Genomic DNA, 19,146 nt, shown 5'->3' with positions numbered 1-19,146 from the left:
AGCAGTCCACCATGTGTCCACCTACTGTAAACTTTAAAAAGGCCAAGAAATAGAAAAGAAAGCAGGCCTGTAGCTGCTCAGTGGGAAATGCTTTTAGACTTGTGATTGTTCTGACTACGTGCCAAGTCTACAATGAGGTGAGGCAAGACCCACTGAGTTCCTAAAAACTGACAAATGAGTCTTGATCTAGTAACTGCAAATCCCATGTTTGCATTAACGTGTTGCCATTTATGGTCCAAAAAATATAATGCTCTCTGCAGACCTTCTCTTACCTTTAATAGGCCCAATGGTGCTGAAATAAAGCAGCGCGAGTTGGCATCCCAACCAAAATTAGGCTCTAATGAGCAGAAATCTTCAGTGCGCACGAGTTTCGGAGGTACCAGACGGAAAGTCATGAATGATCGAGAGACTGTCAACAGGTGTTAAATTAAAGGGCCGTGGTCAAGAGATATTTGACACCTTTCAGTGAAAAGTGGTTTGATCTACGGTGAGGATGGAGGTTTATGGAAGAAGGCTGGTTTCAGCGAATGGGAGACGCCTTCGAGGCTGCAGAGAGGAGAAATTTGATTTACTGACTGTACACAGCAGAAGTTGTGGAGGCCTGTGAACAAAGAGGGGATTGTGTCGTTTGATCACTTATTGAGGTTGGGGAGGAAACCAATTCCAAGCCAAACAACCTGTTGAAAGACAGTGAGACAACCCGCGTCCATCATTTTCCGTGGGTTTGTCATTACGAGCCCTTACACTTTCATTTGATCCATTGTTAATATGAAATATTGATTAGAGCAGCTTTAAGAACTAATCATTATGTACAGTGACAATCTCGCAACAGCCAAATACCTCTTGATTGAGAAAACCGTGGAGAGAGAAGAAGCCAGTTTGCAGAATTCAGCAGGAAACACTCAGTGCTGCAAAAACAAGAATACCACTAAAAGCCATTAAAACATGTGGTATTGCTTCACAGTCTTGCTCTGCCTAAACTAATCTCTGCCGTGCTTTCATTCAAAACAATATCCCACCTTCAGCCCCTCTGAAATTTATATGAAGCAATTGTCTGATTGTGGAAAATTGGAGTCATGCTCTTTAGAATTAAACACCCCCTAAATTTGATCCAGCATGCCTCTCTGCTGGTTACCGTTCAGCTAATGAGTTCCAGCAAAGCGGCTTTTGACAGTAAATTTAAAGGTGATATTGTAATACTGTGGTTCTAAAACAAAGCCAGGAAACAGGTTTGGAGTATGTTGACAGAGAGGATAAAGGCTGAGTATCACCGCGCTCTTTCTGTCAACAAGCAAAATATCAAGACTGTGTGAGAGAGATCTAAACATGGAGCTGCTGCTGCTGCGAACCAGAAAGCAGTAAAGAGTGAAATATGATGTTTCTCTCTCAGTCAGAAAACAAATAATATGAAGCAGGTTACAGTGCAATGAATCGGCAAGTATGTGCAACAAATCTTAAGGCACAAAATGGGACTCATGGGGAAGCAGTGAGGCTAAATACTGCAGTGACAACACCAGATGTTGATGATATACAGGCACTCCTGGGTAAAATATATTATCTAAAGCATCCAAGCAGCAAGCTACTTGTTTTATTTGAGCACACGTCCAATTTTTAATTCACAAATTTATGGTAGACAATATTTCCTAAGTGCAACTACTTCTGGAATAACGAGAGTCTGGATTTGGTGTTTATAAATTGATTGACCAGTACATAGTTTATATTAAATTTACCACTCTATATTTGTTTTTTACATACATAGAGCAGGTTTCTTATAGTCCACAACCTTTAATTTTGCCCTCTGAAATGACAACTGAAGCAGAATTTATCGGCTGTAGCTAGCTAATCAACGTTAGCTCCATGAGTTGGTTGGAAACATTAGCATCCTAACCAGTCATAATCCATGGAGCAGACATGTAAATAAAAAAACAGCATTGTTCTTGTATTGCAGTGTAGCGCCAGTAAGTCATAAGAAAAAGACTCTTCATTTATTGTAAAGTAACCCTGCTTAGCTACTTAGCTGACTTACTTAGCAATACAGAGGCTAGATTTATGCACTATTCTTTCAACGGTGTGTTTCTATGTTTAATGTTACGAGGGAGAAGACTTTTAGGATGAGGACTAAGCGATGTATTTGGCAAACATAACGTTATCTTAGGTCATGTTAGCTGGGGTTTTAGAAGTTCAGTGTTCCCCAAATCCAGTATAAAAGGTTAGCAACAGAGACGCTAACGTTAGCTTGAACCCTGATCTAGTAGCATCCAGGACCAGCTTCCAGACAGTGGGGAAATACTACACAGACAGCAATGAACTGACCTTTTTTTTTTTTTTTTTTTTACATGTAAACCCCACAAAATATCTATAAAATGCTCCTCAGAAGTAACGTTGGGTTAGGTTACTGTAGGTGGTCATTAGCCAGACATGCTAACGTTTGCAACTTACGTTAGCTTACACTTTTTAATCCATTACTTACAAAAAGTTATTATTATTATATTATATTCATTATGATCGTTATATTCTTGAAAATTTCAATTGGAAATCCTCATGTTGCCCTCATTAATATACACTAATATGTACTCTGATGAATGAATGAGAGGCGACTGTGTAAAAAAATATATTTATATGTTACGTTCTTTCTGATTTAATCAATATCTGTTTTCTTTACAACTTACTTGAACATCTGATTTGAAGTGATTCGGAGGGGACTTTTCTTTCATGTCTTTAAAAGGATATGATCACATAAATATCTGCAGTAACATGCAGCCTCTTCATTTCCTGTTATGGAGGAACTCACTGTTGCCATAGCAGCGGACACAACCTCCCTGACAAACAATTACCAGTTGCTAAGGAAATTGCAGCTTACCGCAGTGTTTATTTGTTTGACCTTTCTTTTCCTTCTAAATAGTTGAGCTCGTGCCAGGTCCCAGCAGTAAATGAGCCTTAATGACAATGGTTTATCGTAGCACAGTGGGTTTAAACGGCTGTTTTGAATTCGTACAATCTGACTGGTTTTCATGGGATCTTTTTTTAATTTTTTTTTATCAAGAACGACATTTTTTTCCTCTTAATGGTGCCCAATTTGGGCTTTCCTCCCATGACAGTTCCCATGAATATCCAAATGCTTGACCTGTTCTTACCCGGACCAGCAGTGTTTGTACATGCATCTGTGAAAATGTGTGTGTGCATGTACATGAGTGTATTTGTTTTGATTGAGAGGCCACAACTGAAAGGCATCCAAGTCAAACACTGCCATCTCTGACTTCTTGCACAGAGGCTTAGGTCAGTTAGGTGACACTTTGCAAGCATGGGAAGAAAAGGAGTCTCAAAGTACACAAAACCTGGGCATAAACTAATGACTAGAGGGTTGCCGGTTCAAATCTGGGACATGGTCTCTCCTCTCTTTAGAACTGTGTACAAGGCAAGACAAGTAGGGGCACATCTATTTGTACAGCACCTTTCAACAACAAGGCAATTCAGCCTTGTGTTTTACATAAGACATGAAAAACATTAAAGTTATCATGCTTGATATTTTTATGAAATCAAACTCTTTGTTTTTGACAATGTATGGCCATTCAATGTACTTACTTTCTGTAATTATCTTTCTTTATACTAGTTTTCATTGTTAGTGGTGGATCAAGAATGTAACTTCTGCATTTTTTCGTCAGCGGCTCGTTTTTAATTTTTGCAAGGGAGTAATGGAACAAGAAGAAGCAGCCACAGTGAGTCAGTTAGATGAACTGGCTGCTCACCCCCAACTTCTCCACAGTGAAATCAGATTGTGGTTTCCATATTGACTGGCTTATTCATTAAGATAATATGAGTTTGTTTAGCTTCGCTGTAAACAGATACACCAGTTGCTCTTCTGTTGTATTTCTGAGAAAGTAGGCGTTTGCTGTAGTATTAAACCGCACACAGAAGAATAAAACGTACAGTGGAGTTACAGTGAAAGAAGTGAATGAATAGTCCCAAAATGAATTGAATAAAAACGCTTGGGAGAACAGAAGAGTTTTGAACTGTGATTTAAGAGAAGTGAGAATTGGAGTACACCTCAAGTGTGCTGGGCGTTTGTTCCAGATGTGCATAATGTGAAAACTGAGTGCAGCTTCTCCAGGAAAGAAAGCACACCTGTCCCAGATCATCTGAGAGGTCTGGACAGTTCATAATGTACAGCTGCAGCTGTATGTAAATGTAATTTGGCTCTAAATCACTCCACCAATATACCTACATTGGAGTTAGAGCTATAAAGACAACATTACAGTTGTTCAAGCAGCACAACTTACTGCTCTAACAGAGCCGTTCAGCAGGAGATTGTGGCCACACATCACAGCATTTCTACAGCGTCAACAATATCTTCCCTGTGGTCGTCACAACACCGGGATTCACTCAACATCACAACACTTGCAGCATTCACTGATCTCGTCCAGTCAGGATCCTGCAAGAAGCCAAAAAGGGATCTGTTTGCAAGGCCTGCAGCAGCGGTAGCGGGTGAAGCGTGTTCAAACAAGCTAAGTATAACTCAGCAGAGGGCGAACAACATGATGAAAGAGAAGGGACGCCTCCGAGATGATGTGATGGAAGATAAATGACTCCACAAACATGTCAGTGAGGGTGACGTTTAAGGGCAATTAAGGAAAATCTTTATGAAAGCGTACAGTATTGCGGCATGAACATTATCAATATTACACATGCAGTTTGTAATGTATATGTCATATCCTCTAAAAATGGAGTTATGTCCTGGCATGGATCATCAAGCCTTTCGGGAAGAGGCTTTTCTCCCTTTGATTATAAACATATCATTACAGTCCGCACTGACAACTGTTGCCTACAATCAAGTCTTTTACCTCTAATGTGGGCATAAGTAATCAATCCAAAGATGACTAATCGCCCCAGCAACCACAACAAAGTGCAGATGCTGCAGTGTTTCACTGTTCAACCCAAATCACAGGAAATCTTTGTGGACCGTGAGGTAATGAGAGCATCAAAGGCGAGCGGAGATAAGAGTGCAGACAGTGACCTTGGAAAAAACCTGGAGTGTGTCTGAGAGAGAAACAACGTGAGAATCTGTGTGACCCTGCTGGAGGAAGTACTTTGAATCCTTCAGTGAAAGGAGTCCACTGTGGTATTGCTGCTTTTACCAAGTAGAAATATCAATACCACAGTGGAAAATACTCAATTACATGTAGAGGTCCTGCATTCAGATTTGAAGAATTAGCAAATAAATGCACTCAAGTATCCAAAGTAAAACAAATAGTTTCAATCAGTTAAAGAAATACAGGGAGGAAAGGACGAAAGAAATACGTAAATAAGGAAGGAAGGGAGAGAAGAAAGTGGGAAGTAAGAAGCAAAAGAAGGATGGAAGAATGAAAACAATAAGGAATGAAGAGAGGACAGAGGGAAGAAAAGAAAGGGAAACGACGATATTAGCAAATGACAAAACAATCTCACTTCAAGGTCCATTTAGTTCATACTGTTCATATCACATGATCCTCTGTTGTAGATCATTTGTCCAGTTGTCATGTGGTTGAAGATGTTCAAATTCCCATTTTTCTGACATTTGCATTCGTCCATGTGCTCCAAATGAAACAATTCAAACTCCGTCGGCTTCTACACTAGATCATGTGAAATGATTGAAAGCTCCAGAACCGCTAAGGGCTTGAAGTGTCAGCTGCTGTGTTCAATATCAAAAGTGAACTTTGAACCTGAATATTAGCAATATTGTGTGAGTCACTTTGTGTGTAACATTTATAAAAGTGCAAATACAGCTCAGTAAAAGTGTAGTGTTGTGGCGGGGCAGGAAAACTTGAACTTGAACTTATTTACATATTCAGAGGCAGAGATGTGGGCAACATTAACACTGATTTAGAGTCTCAGTGCTTCTGGTTCTCTCCTTTTATCTCTGGTTTGGTCTCCACCAACTCCCGAGAGAAATATCTGGTTATTAAGTTCACGAGCTAGAACAGAGTGAACCAAAACAGTAAAGTTGTGGGCCATAAAACAAAAACTATGTGGGTTCATCACTACAATACCTTTTCACACAGAAGTAATCATGTGAGCCATTGTTAATATAAATATTTTGATTATAGCCACTTTATGTGCATTTTGGTTACTTTCAGTTTCATCTGTATAATCTGCTGCAGATGTCACCAACTTCTCTGAATGCACAGTATTTGCATGCATGTGCAGTGATGCATGTGAAACTGAATACATCTACAATAAACATACATGAGTACTTTTTGGTTTCAAAGCACTTCCCTCTGTGACTCAGCCGCTCCGAGAGCATGCGCTTCCCTGAATGGACACAGTGTCCTCCTCTAACAGGCTGCTCCCTGGCTTCGTCTTCTTCCCAGCCTCGCCCCCCTCCTCTGGGTCTCCATCTGACAGATCTGGAGGAGTGATGGCCGACACCTTGTTTTGGCTTGTTTTGCTTTTACTCCCTGATTTCCTAAAAACAGATTGTGTTGTGCTCTGCATGGACCCTGATCCATCACCGTGTATAATTACAGATGCCATGTTGGATGTTGGTACAATTAAAACAAGCCGAGCAGGGGATTTCACTTTGAGATTAAATATATTGAGCTCATTTTGCTGCTCTGCAAGTAATTTCGGACTTGAGAGGCCTCTCCAATTTTCTCCTAATTTTCTGATTAATGCTCATGCTATTTAAACGTCAAATAAAAATGTTTTTTTCTTGATGATGAACTTCTTTCACAGCGAGCAGATTTCCTCCCAACAAATACGGATGTAACAGGCTATGATGTCATGCTACAGAATTTATGGCTCCCAACAGTAAAACATACTTTATCTGACGGTAGCTCACAGTAGCTCCCCTGTGTTTAGGGAAATTTAATCACATTAATCACACGACTCTCTTGGTCGGGCGCTTTTAGATCATATGAATTCGCTGGTCGCCGCACAGTCTGAATGAATGTGTTTGAATGATGTAAATGGAACACAGAAAAAAGTAGTGCGACTAACATCTTAGAGGAAAACATGACATAATTTTTCAGTCCCAAAATTGGGTGCCAGACCCAGCCCCCATTTTCAGCCGTAAAATTATTAACCTTTTAAACTGACTGCTTTACAAGATCCCAGTGTGTAGCTCTTTGATTCTGATGGCTGTGAAGCTAAAATGCATTGCAAAGGGCCTTGGCTAGATGGGTTTTTTTTTCTCTCCATATTTTATTTAAATCTGCCCTGAAGGCGGCTGTAAACACAACACTGACGTATCGTCACCTTTTACGTTGTCATGGCGAACGTGTAAACAAACTGCAGCAGACTGTGATAAATATCTGTGGGTTCATATCTACAAGTGATGCCATTCACATTACACATAGTCATAAGATCCATAGTTGAAATAGAAATATTGATTATAGCCACTTTAACTTAACTGTTCAGTTCATACTTTCAGTAAAAAAACAAAACTAAAAGATGTTTCAAAGACTTAACCCTTTATTTACTGGCCAAAATGTGTCTAAAAAAACGTGGAATCAGCCTACAAAATGATTTGAAGTGTTGAATGTATCCTCTCCTCGCTAGTATCTGGTGCCCTGGTTTGACCAACAGCTTCTGCCACCAAACGCAGCTCTACCTGTGCACAATTTTGAATTGATGCTTCTACCTGTACAGCTCACCGAGTGTCTCCACTGTAGACCCTGCACATTAATGTCTTCATGTTCTCTGCACTTGATTAGTGATGTAGAACATGAAACCTCCATGTTAATCTTGTCTGATGGAGGAGGGCTGATCACTGCGATATGTAATTACAAGGCAGTAACAGAGACACACGAGGGGCCAACCTCGCTGGCTGGTTGAGAGCCCAGCCGACCCAGGAGCAGAGTGCGGGCTGCTGAGGCGTGACCCTCGGCTACCTGGGTGGCAGGGAGAAATTAGCTTTCTGATTAATCTGCAGGGGGCAGAGCTTCTGTCTGGCATTCCAGATTTAATAGAAACCATCCCACGAAGAAAATTACAAGGCGATCCTCTCATCCCAAGGACTTTGGAGATTCTCCCCAATCAGCAAAACCTGCAGGTAAATCTGTCACTGTAAACCAGATCTGAAAAGGATTTTCGGATATATAATTATGTTCAATCAAAATTTCCAGTGCTGAGCCAACATGCTCACAATGAATCATGTTGATGTTTAGCAGTTAATGTTTACCATGTTCGGCGTGTTGGTGTAGCATGTTAGCATGCTATAGACCAACCAAATGACAACAAGTTAGAGTGTTTTTCTCTTCTTTCTTTGCTTGGGCATGTTGGCTACTTCTGTTCATGTTACGAAACATTTCTTCTTCCAAATAAGACAGTTGACTGATGCCAGGAAAGTTAATCCCTTTGCCTCTCTGCCAGTCTGGGAATGTGACCATATGCCCTATTGGCTGATATCAGTATAACAATAAAGTTGTTCCATGTGCCGCTGGAGTTTAGACCTCTTCAGACTTTTTTCCTTCTCCATGCACATTGGAAGTAGGTGAAGTTGTGCCAGAAACCTGTACTCTGCTAGAAAAGTAAATCCCTCCATGTTTTCTGCCTGGCACCAGATGTTTAGAAAGTTTTCATTACATGGAAATTACATGGAAATATGATGAACTGTGTGCGTTTATTGTGATTCAATCTTCGTCCAACCTCCGTAAAAGATAAAGAGAGACTAGAAAAATGAAACTGTCATCTTGATTAGCTTAATCAGTCAACCTCAGAATACCCCAAGGGAGCAAGAAAAGAAAGCACCAAAGGTCTGTGTTACTGTAAACGGTCTGTCTGACAAGATCAGCTATTTGTTTGGTTGCCATGGTGATTTAATTAAAGAGATCCTCAGAGGGTTTGCTATCTTTTAGAGGTCATTGGCAGAAACATGCTTCACCACCCTGAAGGTGCGCCTCTGCAGCATGAGTATAATACACCACATAAAAGTGACACATACATACACACACACACACACAGATACAGATTATAATGTGACATCTTTTCAGCCCCACTGATCAGGTAAAAAGTTGCCCTGGAGTTGGGTGTGATCTGCTACACCCAGAAATCTGTGAAGTCAAAGTCAAAACAGGGTCTGAGCCAGAGAGACGTGTAGCATCATCATCGTCATGGTGCAATCACAAGCCAACTTTCTTTACTGTGTTACCAAAAAAACAACAGGCTAGCAGCTGTGTGGCTACTAGTCTGCTGGATTTAGTCAGACACCCTGGCATGATTCAAATGTGGTCATTTTAACTGAAGAATATTTGACAAGTTTAGCTCCATAAATATACGTTTTTTGTACAATTGAACTGTCAATGTTTGGTTTGGTCACGTTGGCATTTGTACCACTACCACTCAGAGTGGAGGAAATTGGATGTTTCAACCATTCATTTGTTACTTTTAGCTAAACGTTTAAACCCACTTTTACCTTCCACCTTTAAGCTAGCTAACTATTTATCCATTACTTACTATTTGAACTGCTAATTCATTACTTTTGGCTGTGGATATATTATAAAATCTAAATGTAATTTCTATTTTTTCATATTAGTTGAGCTACCCCACAATCTTTCCATGTAACACCTGGTAACTGAAGTTCAAGTACCCCCTTGTTCGGGAGTCACTGGTGTATCACTTCTATTGTAACTCTATACGTATAAATATACGTATAGAGTTACAACCTCATAGAGAGAAGACTTGCATAGCAGACCAAAGGTGTGCGTGTGTTTGTCTTCAGTCGCTGCCAGCTTTGTTGCCTCACCTCGACTTGGATTATTCATCAAGTGGGTTATCTTGCCATTCAGCAGCGAATAGATTGGTGGAGTCACACGTCAAGTAGATTATGACCGAGCAGCAGGGAGGTCCATTTACTCACGACACAGACACACACAGAAAGTAAAGAATTGAGGCAGTTTAACAACTTCACTTTGGCAGTTTTTTTGTGGTTTGGTAGTTTTATGTTGCTTTAATCTATGTTTTTAGATCATGGATATTTTGTTATGTCGCCAGCATTGGGTGGGTCGGATGGGAGCACTGTAATATATATAATCTAAGAGATTAATCAAATGAACCTTGAACATTTATACTTTGAGCGTTTGGATTTTTAGCCATATTTAATTTCAAAATTCAAGGGCAAAACCCTCAAGATGAATCATATATCTCAGCTCTGCAGCAGCTCTCTCTGTTGAACTCTGGGAAGGTGTGAAATAAAGTTACCAAAAGGAAACTGAACAACAGAAAAGCTTTTGTACTATTAGTATTAATAATTTATTGTTTATTCCACAGAGGCATTCTGCAGGAGTTGTGAAGATTAATTAGTAGACTACAGTATGAAATGCAACCCAGTGATTACCTGATTACTCACGAGGTCCAGCTGTTGACATGCAGACTCTGCACAAGTGATAAAACATGACTTATAAATACCAGACATCATTGTATTTTTATGTTTATGTTATTGTGCAGTATTCTTACATTAAAGATCCGCTCCGGACATGTTATAAGATTATAATTAAATCACTTTGCTTTGGATAATAATTTGTCTGATATATTTTTTTTGATGTAAATTAAGTTCAACAAATGATTCACAAACACACTTAAAATAGTCACACTCCTCCTCCCTCATGGAAAAATCCAGAATCTATGAATATGCAAATATTGTTGAATTCAAAAGTTGGACACGAGACAACTCCTACTTCACAGTAGAGTCCAATCTGATTGTGTGGTTTTAAGTTTCCTCATCACACCTGTGTAAGTTGCATACTGGACCACAAAACTTTCCCTCTACCCTCAGCAGATGAATGTGAAAACAAACAAACATAACATATTTTTGAGTGGAGGGGGACTTTAATAAAAAAAAACATTGTGAAAGTCTCAAGAAGCAAGTAAATATAAACGATCCACCACATATTTATAATATTTTACAATCAGTATAACCAGACTGGCATGTTTAATAACAACACATTTTTGAGTTTTGAGGGGGGCTTTAAAATCATATTAACATCTTTGGAAACGATGTGCTTTTACTGTAATGATCATCCTGATTCTATTATCATGTACCTCATTCATCAGGTGGCTGTAAAAAAGATAGATCCATTAACATTTAATGGAAATAAAATGATATTAAAATTAGCACTTTAATAAAGCAAAAGAAAAAAGCTGAAAGTCTGTGTATTATCATCACTGATTAATGACTTACAAACTTGCCAAAAAATTGCAGCATTCTTTAATTTCAGTGTTTTCTGCACGTTCACTCGCTCAGACTCAACACAAGCCTCTCCCACTGTTAGAGGGGGAAAAAAAGAAAAGTTTCGCTCGAACTATTTCCTCGGTGCTATAAATACAGGACGGAGCGCACATCTGCACTTCACAGCGAGGCGTGGTCAGTCAGCGCGAACAGGTGGGCCCGTCAGCACAGCTGCAGTCACACTTCATCCGCAGGATACCTACCGTGTTTTCTAGACTAACACACACAGCTGCGACAAAATGCCAAAGTGCCCAAAGTGCCAGAAGGAGGTTTACTTCGGTAAGATTGATTGTCTTGATTTTAATTTTCGTCCAATTCGTTTTGCTTTTCCTGGTTGATGAAAAGTGGCTGCTTTTCTGCACAAATGAGGAAACAGGAAGCTGAGTGTAATCAACAGACTGACAAGGTGACGAGCACATGACTGCAAGCAGCGTTTTAAATGTATATATTGTACGAATAAAATCAACTAACCTGTTAGCGACCTTAGAAAATATATTTTATTGTATATTTGTAGAGTTTTACAGTGGTGGAGGAAGTATTCAGATCATTTACTTGTGTAAAAGTCGCAGTATCACTGTGTAAATATACACAAATAAGTAAAAAATGTGCAGAAAATTAGCTTGTTGTGCAGATTGGTTATATTATTGATCATTATTATTGATGCAGTAACATGTAACTAGTACTTTATGTTGTAGTTGGTCAAAGTGGAGCTAATTTTCACAGCTTTATGTACTTGTGAGTAGTTTAATAAATGATTAATCATGACATCACATACGTATATACATATGTTGTATGTAAAATCATAATTTGCAAAGTAATCAGTAACAATTTTTGTGAAATATTTCCCTCTGAAATTGAGAGTAGTATAAGTACAAAGCAGCAGAAATTTGACAACCCAAGTAAAGTATCTTGTGCTCAAGTACAGTACTTAAGCAAATGTACTTGGTTACTTTCCACCACTGAGAATAATGATCCAAAAATATAACAATATGACAGTGACAGAGGTCATTCTGCACAATGAGTACTTTTATTTTTGAAACTTGTGAAGTACATTTTGTCACCAATACTTTGAATGCAGGATTTTATTGCATTGTGGTGCTGCTGCTTTTACATATGTAAATGATCTGAATGCTTCTTCCCCCACTGATGCATTAACAAATAAGTAGTATTTAAATGTTGTTGGTTGAGGTAGAGCTAACTATAACTGCTTTATGTACGTTTGGGTACTAGTGCAATCTGTAATGCATCATAATTTTGGAAACTGCAGTTCTGGATGTTAAATCTTAATCTGTAGAACAAAAAGTACCATATTTCCTCTCTGAAATACAAGTAGGAAGCAGCAGGAAATGGAAATACTCAAGTAAAGAATAGTACTTGAGTAAATGTACTTAGTTACTTTCCATCACTAGAATTTTGTTTGCTAACTTGCTCACCCTCTTTAGCGGTCTGTCTACCCGCTTACCTGTGTATTTTTTATGTCTGCCTGCAGTATATGTACCCATATTTGCAGATTAATGCCCAGTAGTTTTAAAAGGTCACTGCCCTCTGTAAGTTTTCTTGTTATCAAGTTACTTTGGCGTTTAAGATGTGAGCTCCTTGCGGAAATTGAATTGTCTTTCTTGATGACCGAGGAGCTACATGAACAATGACTCCATTGAGCGGAGGAAGCAGGTTCCTTCTGTCCTGAAACACAGCTCCATCCCTCCAGAGCGATCTTGTAGGTCTGTCTCATGAGGATACCATCAAAGCATGGAGCAATTACTGCATTCAGGGGAGGAAAGGGACAGCTCCATTTTATTCGTGTCTTAATCCATTTACCACATTGTCTCTGCTGCTCAGTCGTGCAACGCAGTAAATCTTCTCCGTAGAGGCGCACAGAGGCCGAAGCCAATACAGAATACCAAAGCCAAGCCTTTGGACTGTCAGATGAATTGACCGTGAGACTGGGGAGCCATGCTTCCCATTCTTCCTTTTCATGGATAAACTTTCCCCTTCTGGCCAAAACAAGCAAACTAATTGCTGTTTTGGCCAGAACAAGCCGACCAATTTTTTCCTTTTCCATGCAGGAAGAGAAAAAAAATAGCCCTTTTCTAAAATATAGCTGAGGGAAAAGTAGCCTGAAACAAAGCTTTGTATTCTTTATGTTGATGCGCAGTCTCACCATTCACCTGAACTTTCCAACCAAAAAACCTCCTCTATAAACTCGCTGCATGTCTCATTCTTTCACTCTGCAGTCTGTGATCGTCTCCATCTCACCTCACTGCTCCACTCCAGCATCATCTGTCTTAATGTTTCTAAGCTTTCTCAGATGGAAACAATCAGGCTACCGCTGCCTCACTGAATGATGAGAGGTGGAGGGGGGGGGGCTGGGTCCAGTTTCAGTTATACGAACAGCAGAAGACAAAAAAAAATGTTATACACTGCTGTTGTTTGAAACTGCAGGAACACTGATTTCATATACGCCAAAGAAACTAACACGTAGTGTAGGTTTTGTCTTACTTTGTTTGTGCCAAGATTGTGCATGAAGGCAACATTGGATGAAGAAAACGATGGAGAAACCACAATCAGGCTCTTTCATGTGATCTCATAGGTTTCCAGTCTTTATGCTAAGCTAAGCTAATCATCTCCTGGCTGTAGCTTCTTATTTGGCGTACAGACATGAGAGTGGTATCAACACTCCACAAGAAAGCGAATAAGTAGCTTATTTCCCAAAATGTCAAATATTCCTTTAATTAGTGAGATTTAGAGGTTTCGATACGCAGATTTTGTGACCTTTGGATAGAGCCGGGCTAGCTGTTTCCCTCTGCTCATGCTAAGCAAAGCTAACAGGCTGCTCTTAGTAGCTTAATATTTACATACTTACTGACAGACATGGAAGTGATATCAATCTTCTTATTTTACTTTCAGTAAGAAAGAAAATAAGCTTATGTTCCATGAAATGTCAAAGTATTCCTTTAAATGCAGCTGGTTAGCTTAGCATAGCACAAAGACTGGAAACGGGGATACAGCTAGCCTGGTTAGTCCTAGCTAGTGTGTCCAAAAGGTAACAAAATCCATCTACTATTGTGAGGGGGTGAGGACAAAAAAAAAAGAGAGAGATCTAACATGTTCATTAGTGAGCTTTAGAGGTGCTGGTAGACAAATTTTGTTACTTTTGAACAGAGCCAAGCTAGCTGTTTCCCCCTGTCTCCAGTCTTTATGCAAAGCTAAGCTAACTGGCTTCTGGCTGTAGCTCCATATTTAGGGTAAAATCACAAGAGTGATATCAATCTTCTCATCTCACTCTTGGCCAGAAAGAGAATATTTCCATAAATTTCTAACAATTTTCTTTAAAACTTAAAACTAAAATATTCAGACTTTCAAGACTGTTACTGTATTTAAGGTCATTCAGTCTTTTTTTTTTTTTTTTTAGCCTCACAAAGTGTTATACAACCTCTCCATGAATCTTTTTTGGGATGGAATGAAGCGAATAGTTGAACAGCCTCCCTGATAGTGTGTTTTTCCATTCAGATTTCTGTTTGTGTATATTGGACTGGCTCCATAATGCTCCAGTCAGCGCTAGTTGATGCAGATCGCAGATCGCATTATTCCTCTGTCTGTCACGCTCCATTTCTTGTCATATCGTCAGGTAAAATAAATTGCCCGTGCACAAAAGTAAGCTTTATCAGATCCATATACAAAAGAGTAAAACAAAATATAAGGGTGCAACTGATCAGGGTTAACTTTGTGCTCTACTTAATTGTGAGACTCCCCTCCTTTACTGCTTGGACAGGCACTGTTTTCTCATTCACTAGTTTGTTATTTCAAGTACAGTAATTATTTCGGGTCAGACTTTCATTCCAAGCCCCGCCACATTTTTCTGAAATGTTTTCTTGCCAGAGGCCTGAGAGGCTGACCTCGCCCTGGAGAACTTTCCCTGTTTCCGCTGCCTGTTGCATAATCTCATGCCACATCAGGTTATTTTTAGGGAGGAAATATGTCATCCTAATATTGTGAGAAGGCTTGGAGACCAGTAGCTTCACCTGAAAATCAGCATTCGTTCATACATCTGCTGTCCCTCCTGACTTTCTTTTATGTTTTTATAAAATCTGCAGATGTCAATCAAGTTTTGTGCTCTTCAGTTACGATATGTTTGTTAGAAACAGCCTCATTTCATGACAACACTTCTCCATTTTCTGAATTTCCTGTGCTTGCCCTCTCTGACCCTATATATTCACTCACAAGAGTTTTTTGACTTTGCATGTAGATTCTTGGCCAGATTCTCGCTTGTAATTGTGTGACGAGTCTCAAAAGTCATCTTAACTCATGTCCATCTCCTCCATTAAAGGTCTGAAACTTAAGACTATTGGGTCGGGTTCCTTCCGACTTTTACAGTCCTCCTGATGGGTGTTTGTGCAGATCAGCCCTGCAGATAAAGACATTCTTTATCAGAGTTTATGAGGCGGGAGGAGGGCAGATTCCTCTGGGGACACTCAGTCCTCATTTACACTCAAGCACCACGCCCAGTGCTCTCAAAGTTATCTGCAAAGACATGATCTTGTTGGTTTAAAACTGATATTGGGCCAGAAATCACAGCAACATGAGCTCATACTTTGGTCTGAGACTCATGAACTGACCCGCAGACCTGATCCATGTGTGACCCTTGTGACACTGACATCTCCTCTGCAGACTACAGTATCTCTCTTTGTTGTGGAAGTTCAAGGCTGTGGTTATTAATTTTGCCTTTTGGTGTGTTTGGCAGCTGAGAGGGTGACATCACTGGGGAAGGACTGGCACAGGCCCTGTCTGAAGTGTGAGAAGTGCAACAAGACGCTGTCAGCAGGCTCACATGCAGAGGTAAACCTGAACGACTCACATTCAAGGAACTCAAACTTATAGTTAATAGTTTATATGTTTGTTACTTAGCTAATGACGACCTAAATGAGGAAAGATTTAAAAAAAAATGCATTTGTAATTCGAATTTTAAAACAGAAAAAATACCCACAAATGCACACTCAAATGGACAGTTACTGATAAAGAATATTATATGGGCTAATACATAATAAAAAAATACACCAAAGTGTACTGTATGGGCACTTGCTTTGCAAAAGATTTGTTAGACTTGCACTGAAAATGGAGCCAGATCGCAGATCCACCTACTATGATATTGCTCTGCTAGCTAGTATGACCCACAAGCTAACGGTCAAGGACAGTTTTCTAAAATGGGTGCGGTTCGCTTGTCACCCTGAATCAAAGTTGATTAGATACATTTATGTATACACCCGAGTTCAAGATGATTCATCAAAAATATTACACGGTTTTACAGCACTTTCTACTATAATATTGCTCTGCTAGCTAGTACGACCCACAAGCTAACGGTCAAGGACAGTTTTCTGAAATGGGAGCGGTTACCTTGTCACCCTGAATCAAATTTGATTAGATAAATGTATGCACAGTATACGCCCCTGAGTTCAAAATGAGTCATCAATAATTTACAGCACCTCCTACTATGATATCACTCTGCTAGCTACAACCACCCACAAGCTAACAGTCGAGGGCAATTTTATATGATGGGAGAGGTTAGCTTGTCGCCTCAAATCATATTTGATCAGATACATTTATGTATACTCCCGAGTTTAAGAATAAAAAAATATTATATGGTTTTACAGCACTTCCTACTATGATATCCCTCTGCTAGCTTTCACGACCCACAAGCTAACGGTCAAGGGACGTTTTACAAAATGGGAGGGGTTAGCTTGTCGCTAATTGGATTATGTCATATTTGAGTGGGTAAATGTACGTATACACCCTCAAGTTCAAGATGAACCAAAAATATTATAAATTCTTACAGGAAGAGAAAAAGAAAGGAACTTTGATATGAAATACTTTTTATTTGAACATATATTTAACATATAAACCAAAGAGATAAACAATTAACACAGAGATACAGCATTAGAACTTTAAAAAAGCATTTCTTTATTTCTCTGTCTTTAAATCAACAGTTAATGCTACAGTTTTGACAAAGAATTAAACTTTTTGATCATACATCATATGTTTTGATATTTTCAATATACCAGTGCTAATACAACCCTGCCTCTTACAGCATGACGGCAAGCCATACTGTAACAACCCCTGCTACAGTTCAATGTTTGGACCTAAAGGTAAGCACGTTCTCCTCAAATAACCTTTTTTTACACAATGAATGAGCTCACTCTGACCTTCTTACACCTCTTTCATAATGTCTAACTAAAAATAACATTGCGAGATGTCGCGAGAGCCCCTGGCAGCCATGACGGCGAAGGCTCAGTCACCTTTGCTCGCCCTGTGTGAGGATGATGCTTTGTATGTGATTGTGCTGTAAACGGTGCTATTAAAGCACACACGGTCACCTGATATCACACTCTCAATAAACCAGTCATTACATAACCGGTACCACCTTGAGTGAAAGAGGTAGTTGAAATTCTCTCTCAGATCTCCAAAGTAAAAGTCTTCCATCCTGTTCCATGTCACGGCTTTCATTTCCATTAATGTCAGTGTTAGTTCACTGAAGTAATGCTTCCTGTCTCTTTCCTCTCAGGATTTGGACGTGGTGGATCCGAGAGCCACACTTATAAATAGACAGGTAGCAAGCACACATTCATCACTCATTCACCAAATAATTTGCTTACATTTGTTTATCTCGCACATTCTCATGCTATTTGTTAACAGAGACATTGACTCTGAGCAAATCCATCCTTGTACTTTGCACTTTGCCTGATGTGCGTTTTCTCTGCTTCAGGTTCAGCTTCCGGCCCTGCAGTAAAAAAAAGAAAAATGTTGCCTGGAAAGTAGTTCGAAGACGCCAGCATGCTCAAAAGTCCCAATAAAAATCAGCAAACAAACTGTGTTCTCACTCAGAAGAAACATTTTGTGTGCATGTGTTTTTATTTTATGTTTTTGATCTCTGTTTCTCTGAACATGGTTGTGTATTCCTGTGATGTAGTGATGAAGTGGTTGTCCTCTAGTCTCTTCCTCTTATTAAGGTGGACATTCTGATTAAACACTTTTTAAATTTGTGTCATTCTTATGTTTTATTTTCTCTGCAGAGAAGTGTAAGTGTAATTCAAGGGTGTTTCATACAGAGATATGAAATTGCATTTAGTGCCAACGTGCCTGGTCAGTTTGTGTAATTGAATCTACATTTCCTAATCCATTTAAACCCACGACATATGGGAATATCTAAAACACATATGAGTTAATATGACTGATATGAAGTTTTTAGACCCTTAAACCGTTGAGCTTTATGTTGCCTGGTTACATGATCCTTCATACTTTATCACATTAGATTGAATGCTTTTAAGGATGGTAATTTACTGAGGCATTGTCAAGTTACTATGGACAACATATAGACTTTGCTGGGTCAAAACTGCATCATTTATATGTGACCATCATGTATTTTGTTGCAGTTTTGAAAAGAGCTCAACAACCATGAAACCTTTTTAACTTATAGGACAATAAAAGTCACATGATTTCCACCTTACCTTAAGCAACATAGCGTAGTTGGCAAAACAATCTCACCGAGCTTTCAGTTGTGTCACATGATCTTCCTCAGCAGGTGGAGTTTGCCCATTAGTCATGGAAATGTGATGTTAACATTTCCAATTTTTCATCCAGGATGGCCATAACTTTGAAATTGTAACTTGAACTGAAAAGTGAGGTGAGTGTAAGAGGTATAAGGGTCCCCCCTTTATTATTTTTTTCTTGTCTTGCGGATGTTGGCTATCAATAAAGGTGTAAAATGCCTAAAAATATAATTATATTTTATTTTCGTACGAGGTAAGAGTTTTGAGAGACAGGAAACACAATTATTTTATTTTATTTATCTATGAATCAACAAAAACACACCAATCCACAGGATAACATGTTAAAGTGAGAATCCTTTTTTTTCAATATGATGCCAAGATGTTACAGACAAACAAAACATACAA

The 19,146-nt window shown here is 39.2% G+C and overlaps 1 protein-coding gene across 1 annotated transcript; it reads left to right on the top strand.

The window, feature by feature from the left end:
* Positions 1-11,331: 11,331 nt before the first annotated feature.
* crip1 (cysteine-rich protein 1) lies at positions 11,332-18,234 on the top strand. Its single transcript, XM_070919984.1, has 5 exons — positions 11,332-11,479; positions 15,942-16,036; positions 17,283-17,340; positions 17,757-17,801; positions 17,958-18,234. Exons 1-4 carry the CDS (start codon positions 11,440-11,442, stop codon positions 17,795-17,797), a joined length of 234 nt encoding a protein of 77 aa, XP_070776085.1. The 5' UTR covers positions 11,332-11,439; the 3' UTR covers positions 17,798-17,801; positions 17,958-18,234.
* Positions 18,235-19,146: the final 912 nt, after the last annotated feature.

Source organism: Enoplosus armatus, chromosome 15, assembly GCF_043641665.1.
Source record: "Enoplosus armatus isolate fEnoArm2 chromosome 15, fEnoArm2.hap1, whole genome shotgun sequence".
NCBI classification, from domain to species: Eukaryota; Metazoa; Chordata; class Actinopteri; order Centrarchiformes; family Enoplosidae; genus Enoplosus; species Enoplosus armatus.
This window is presented reverse-complemented; position numbering and strand designations above follow the sequence as displayed.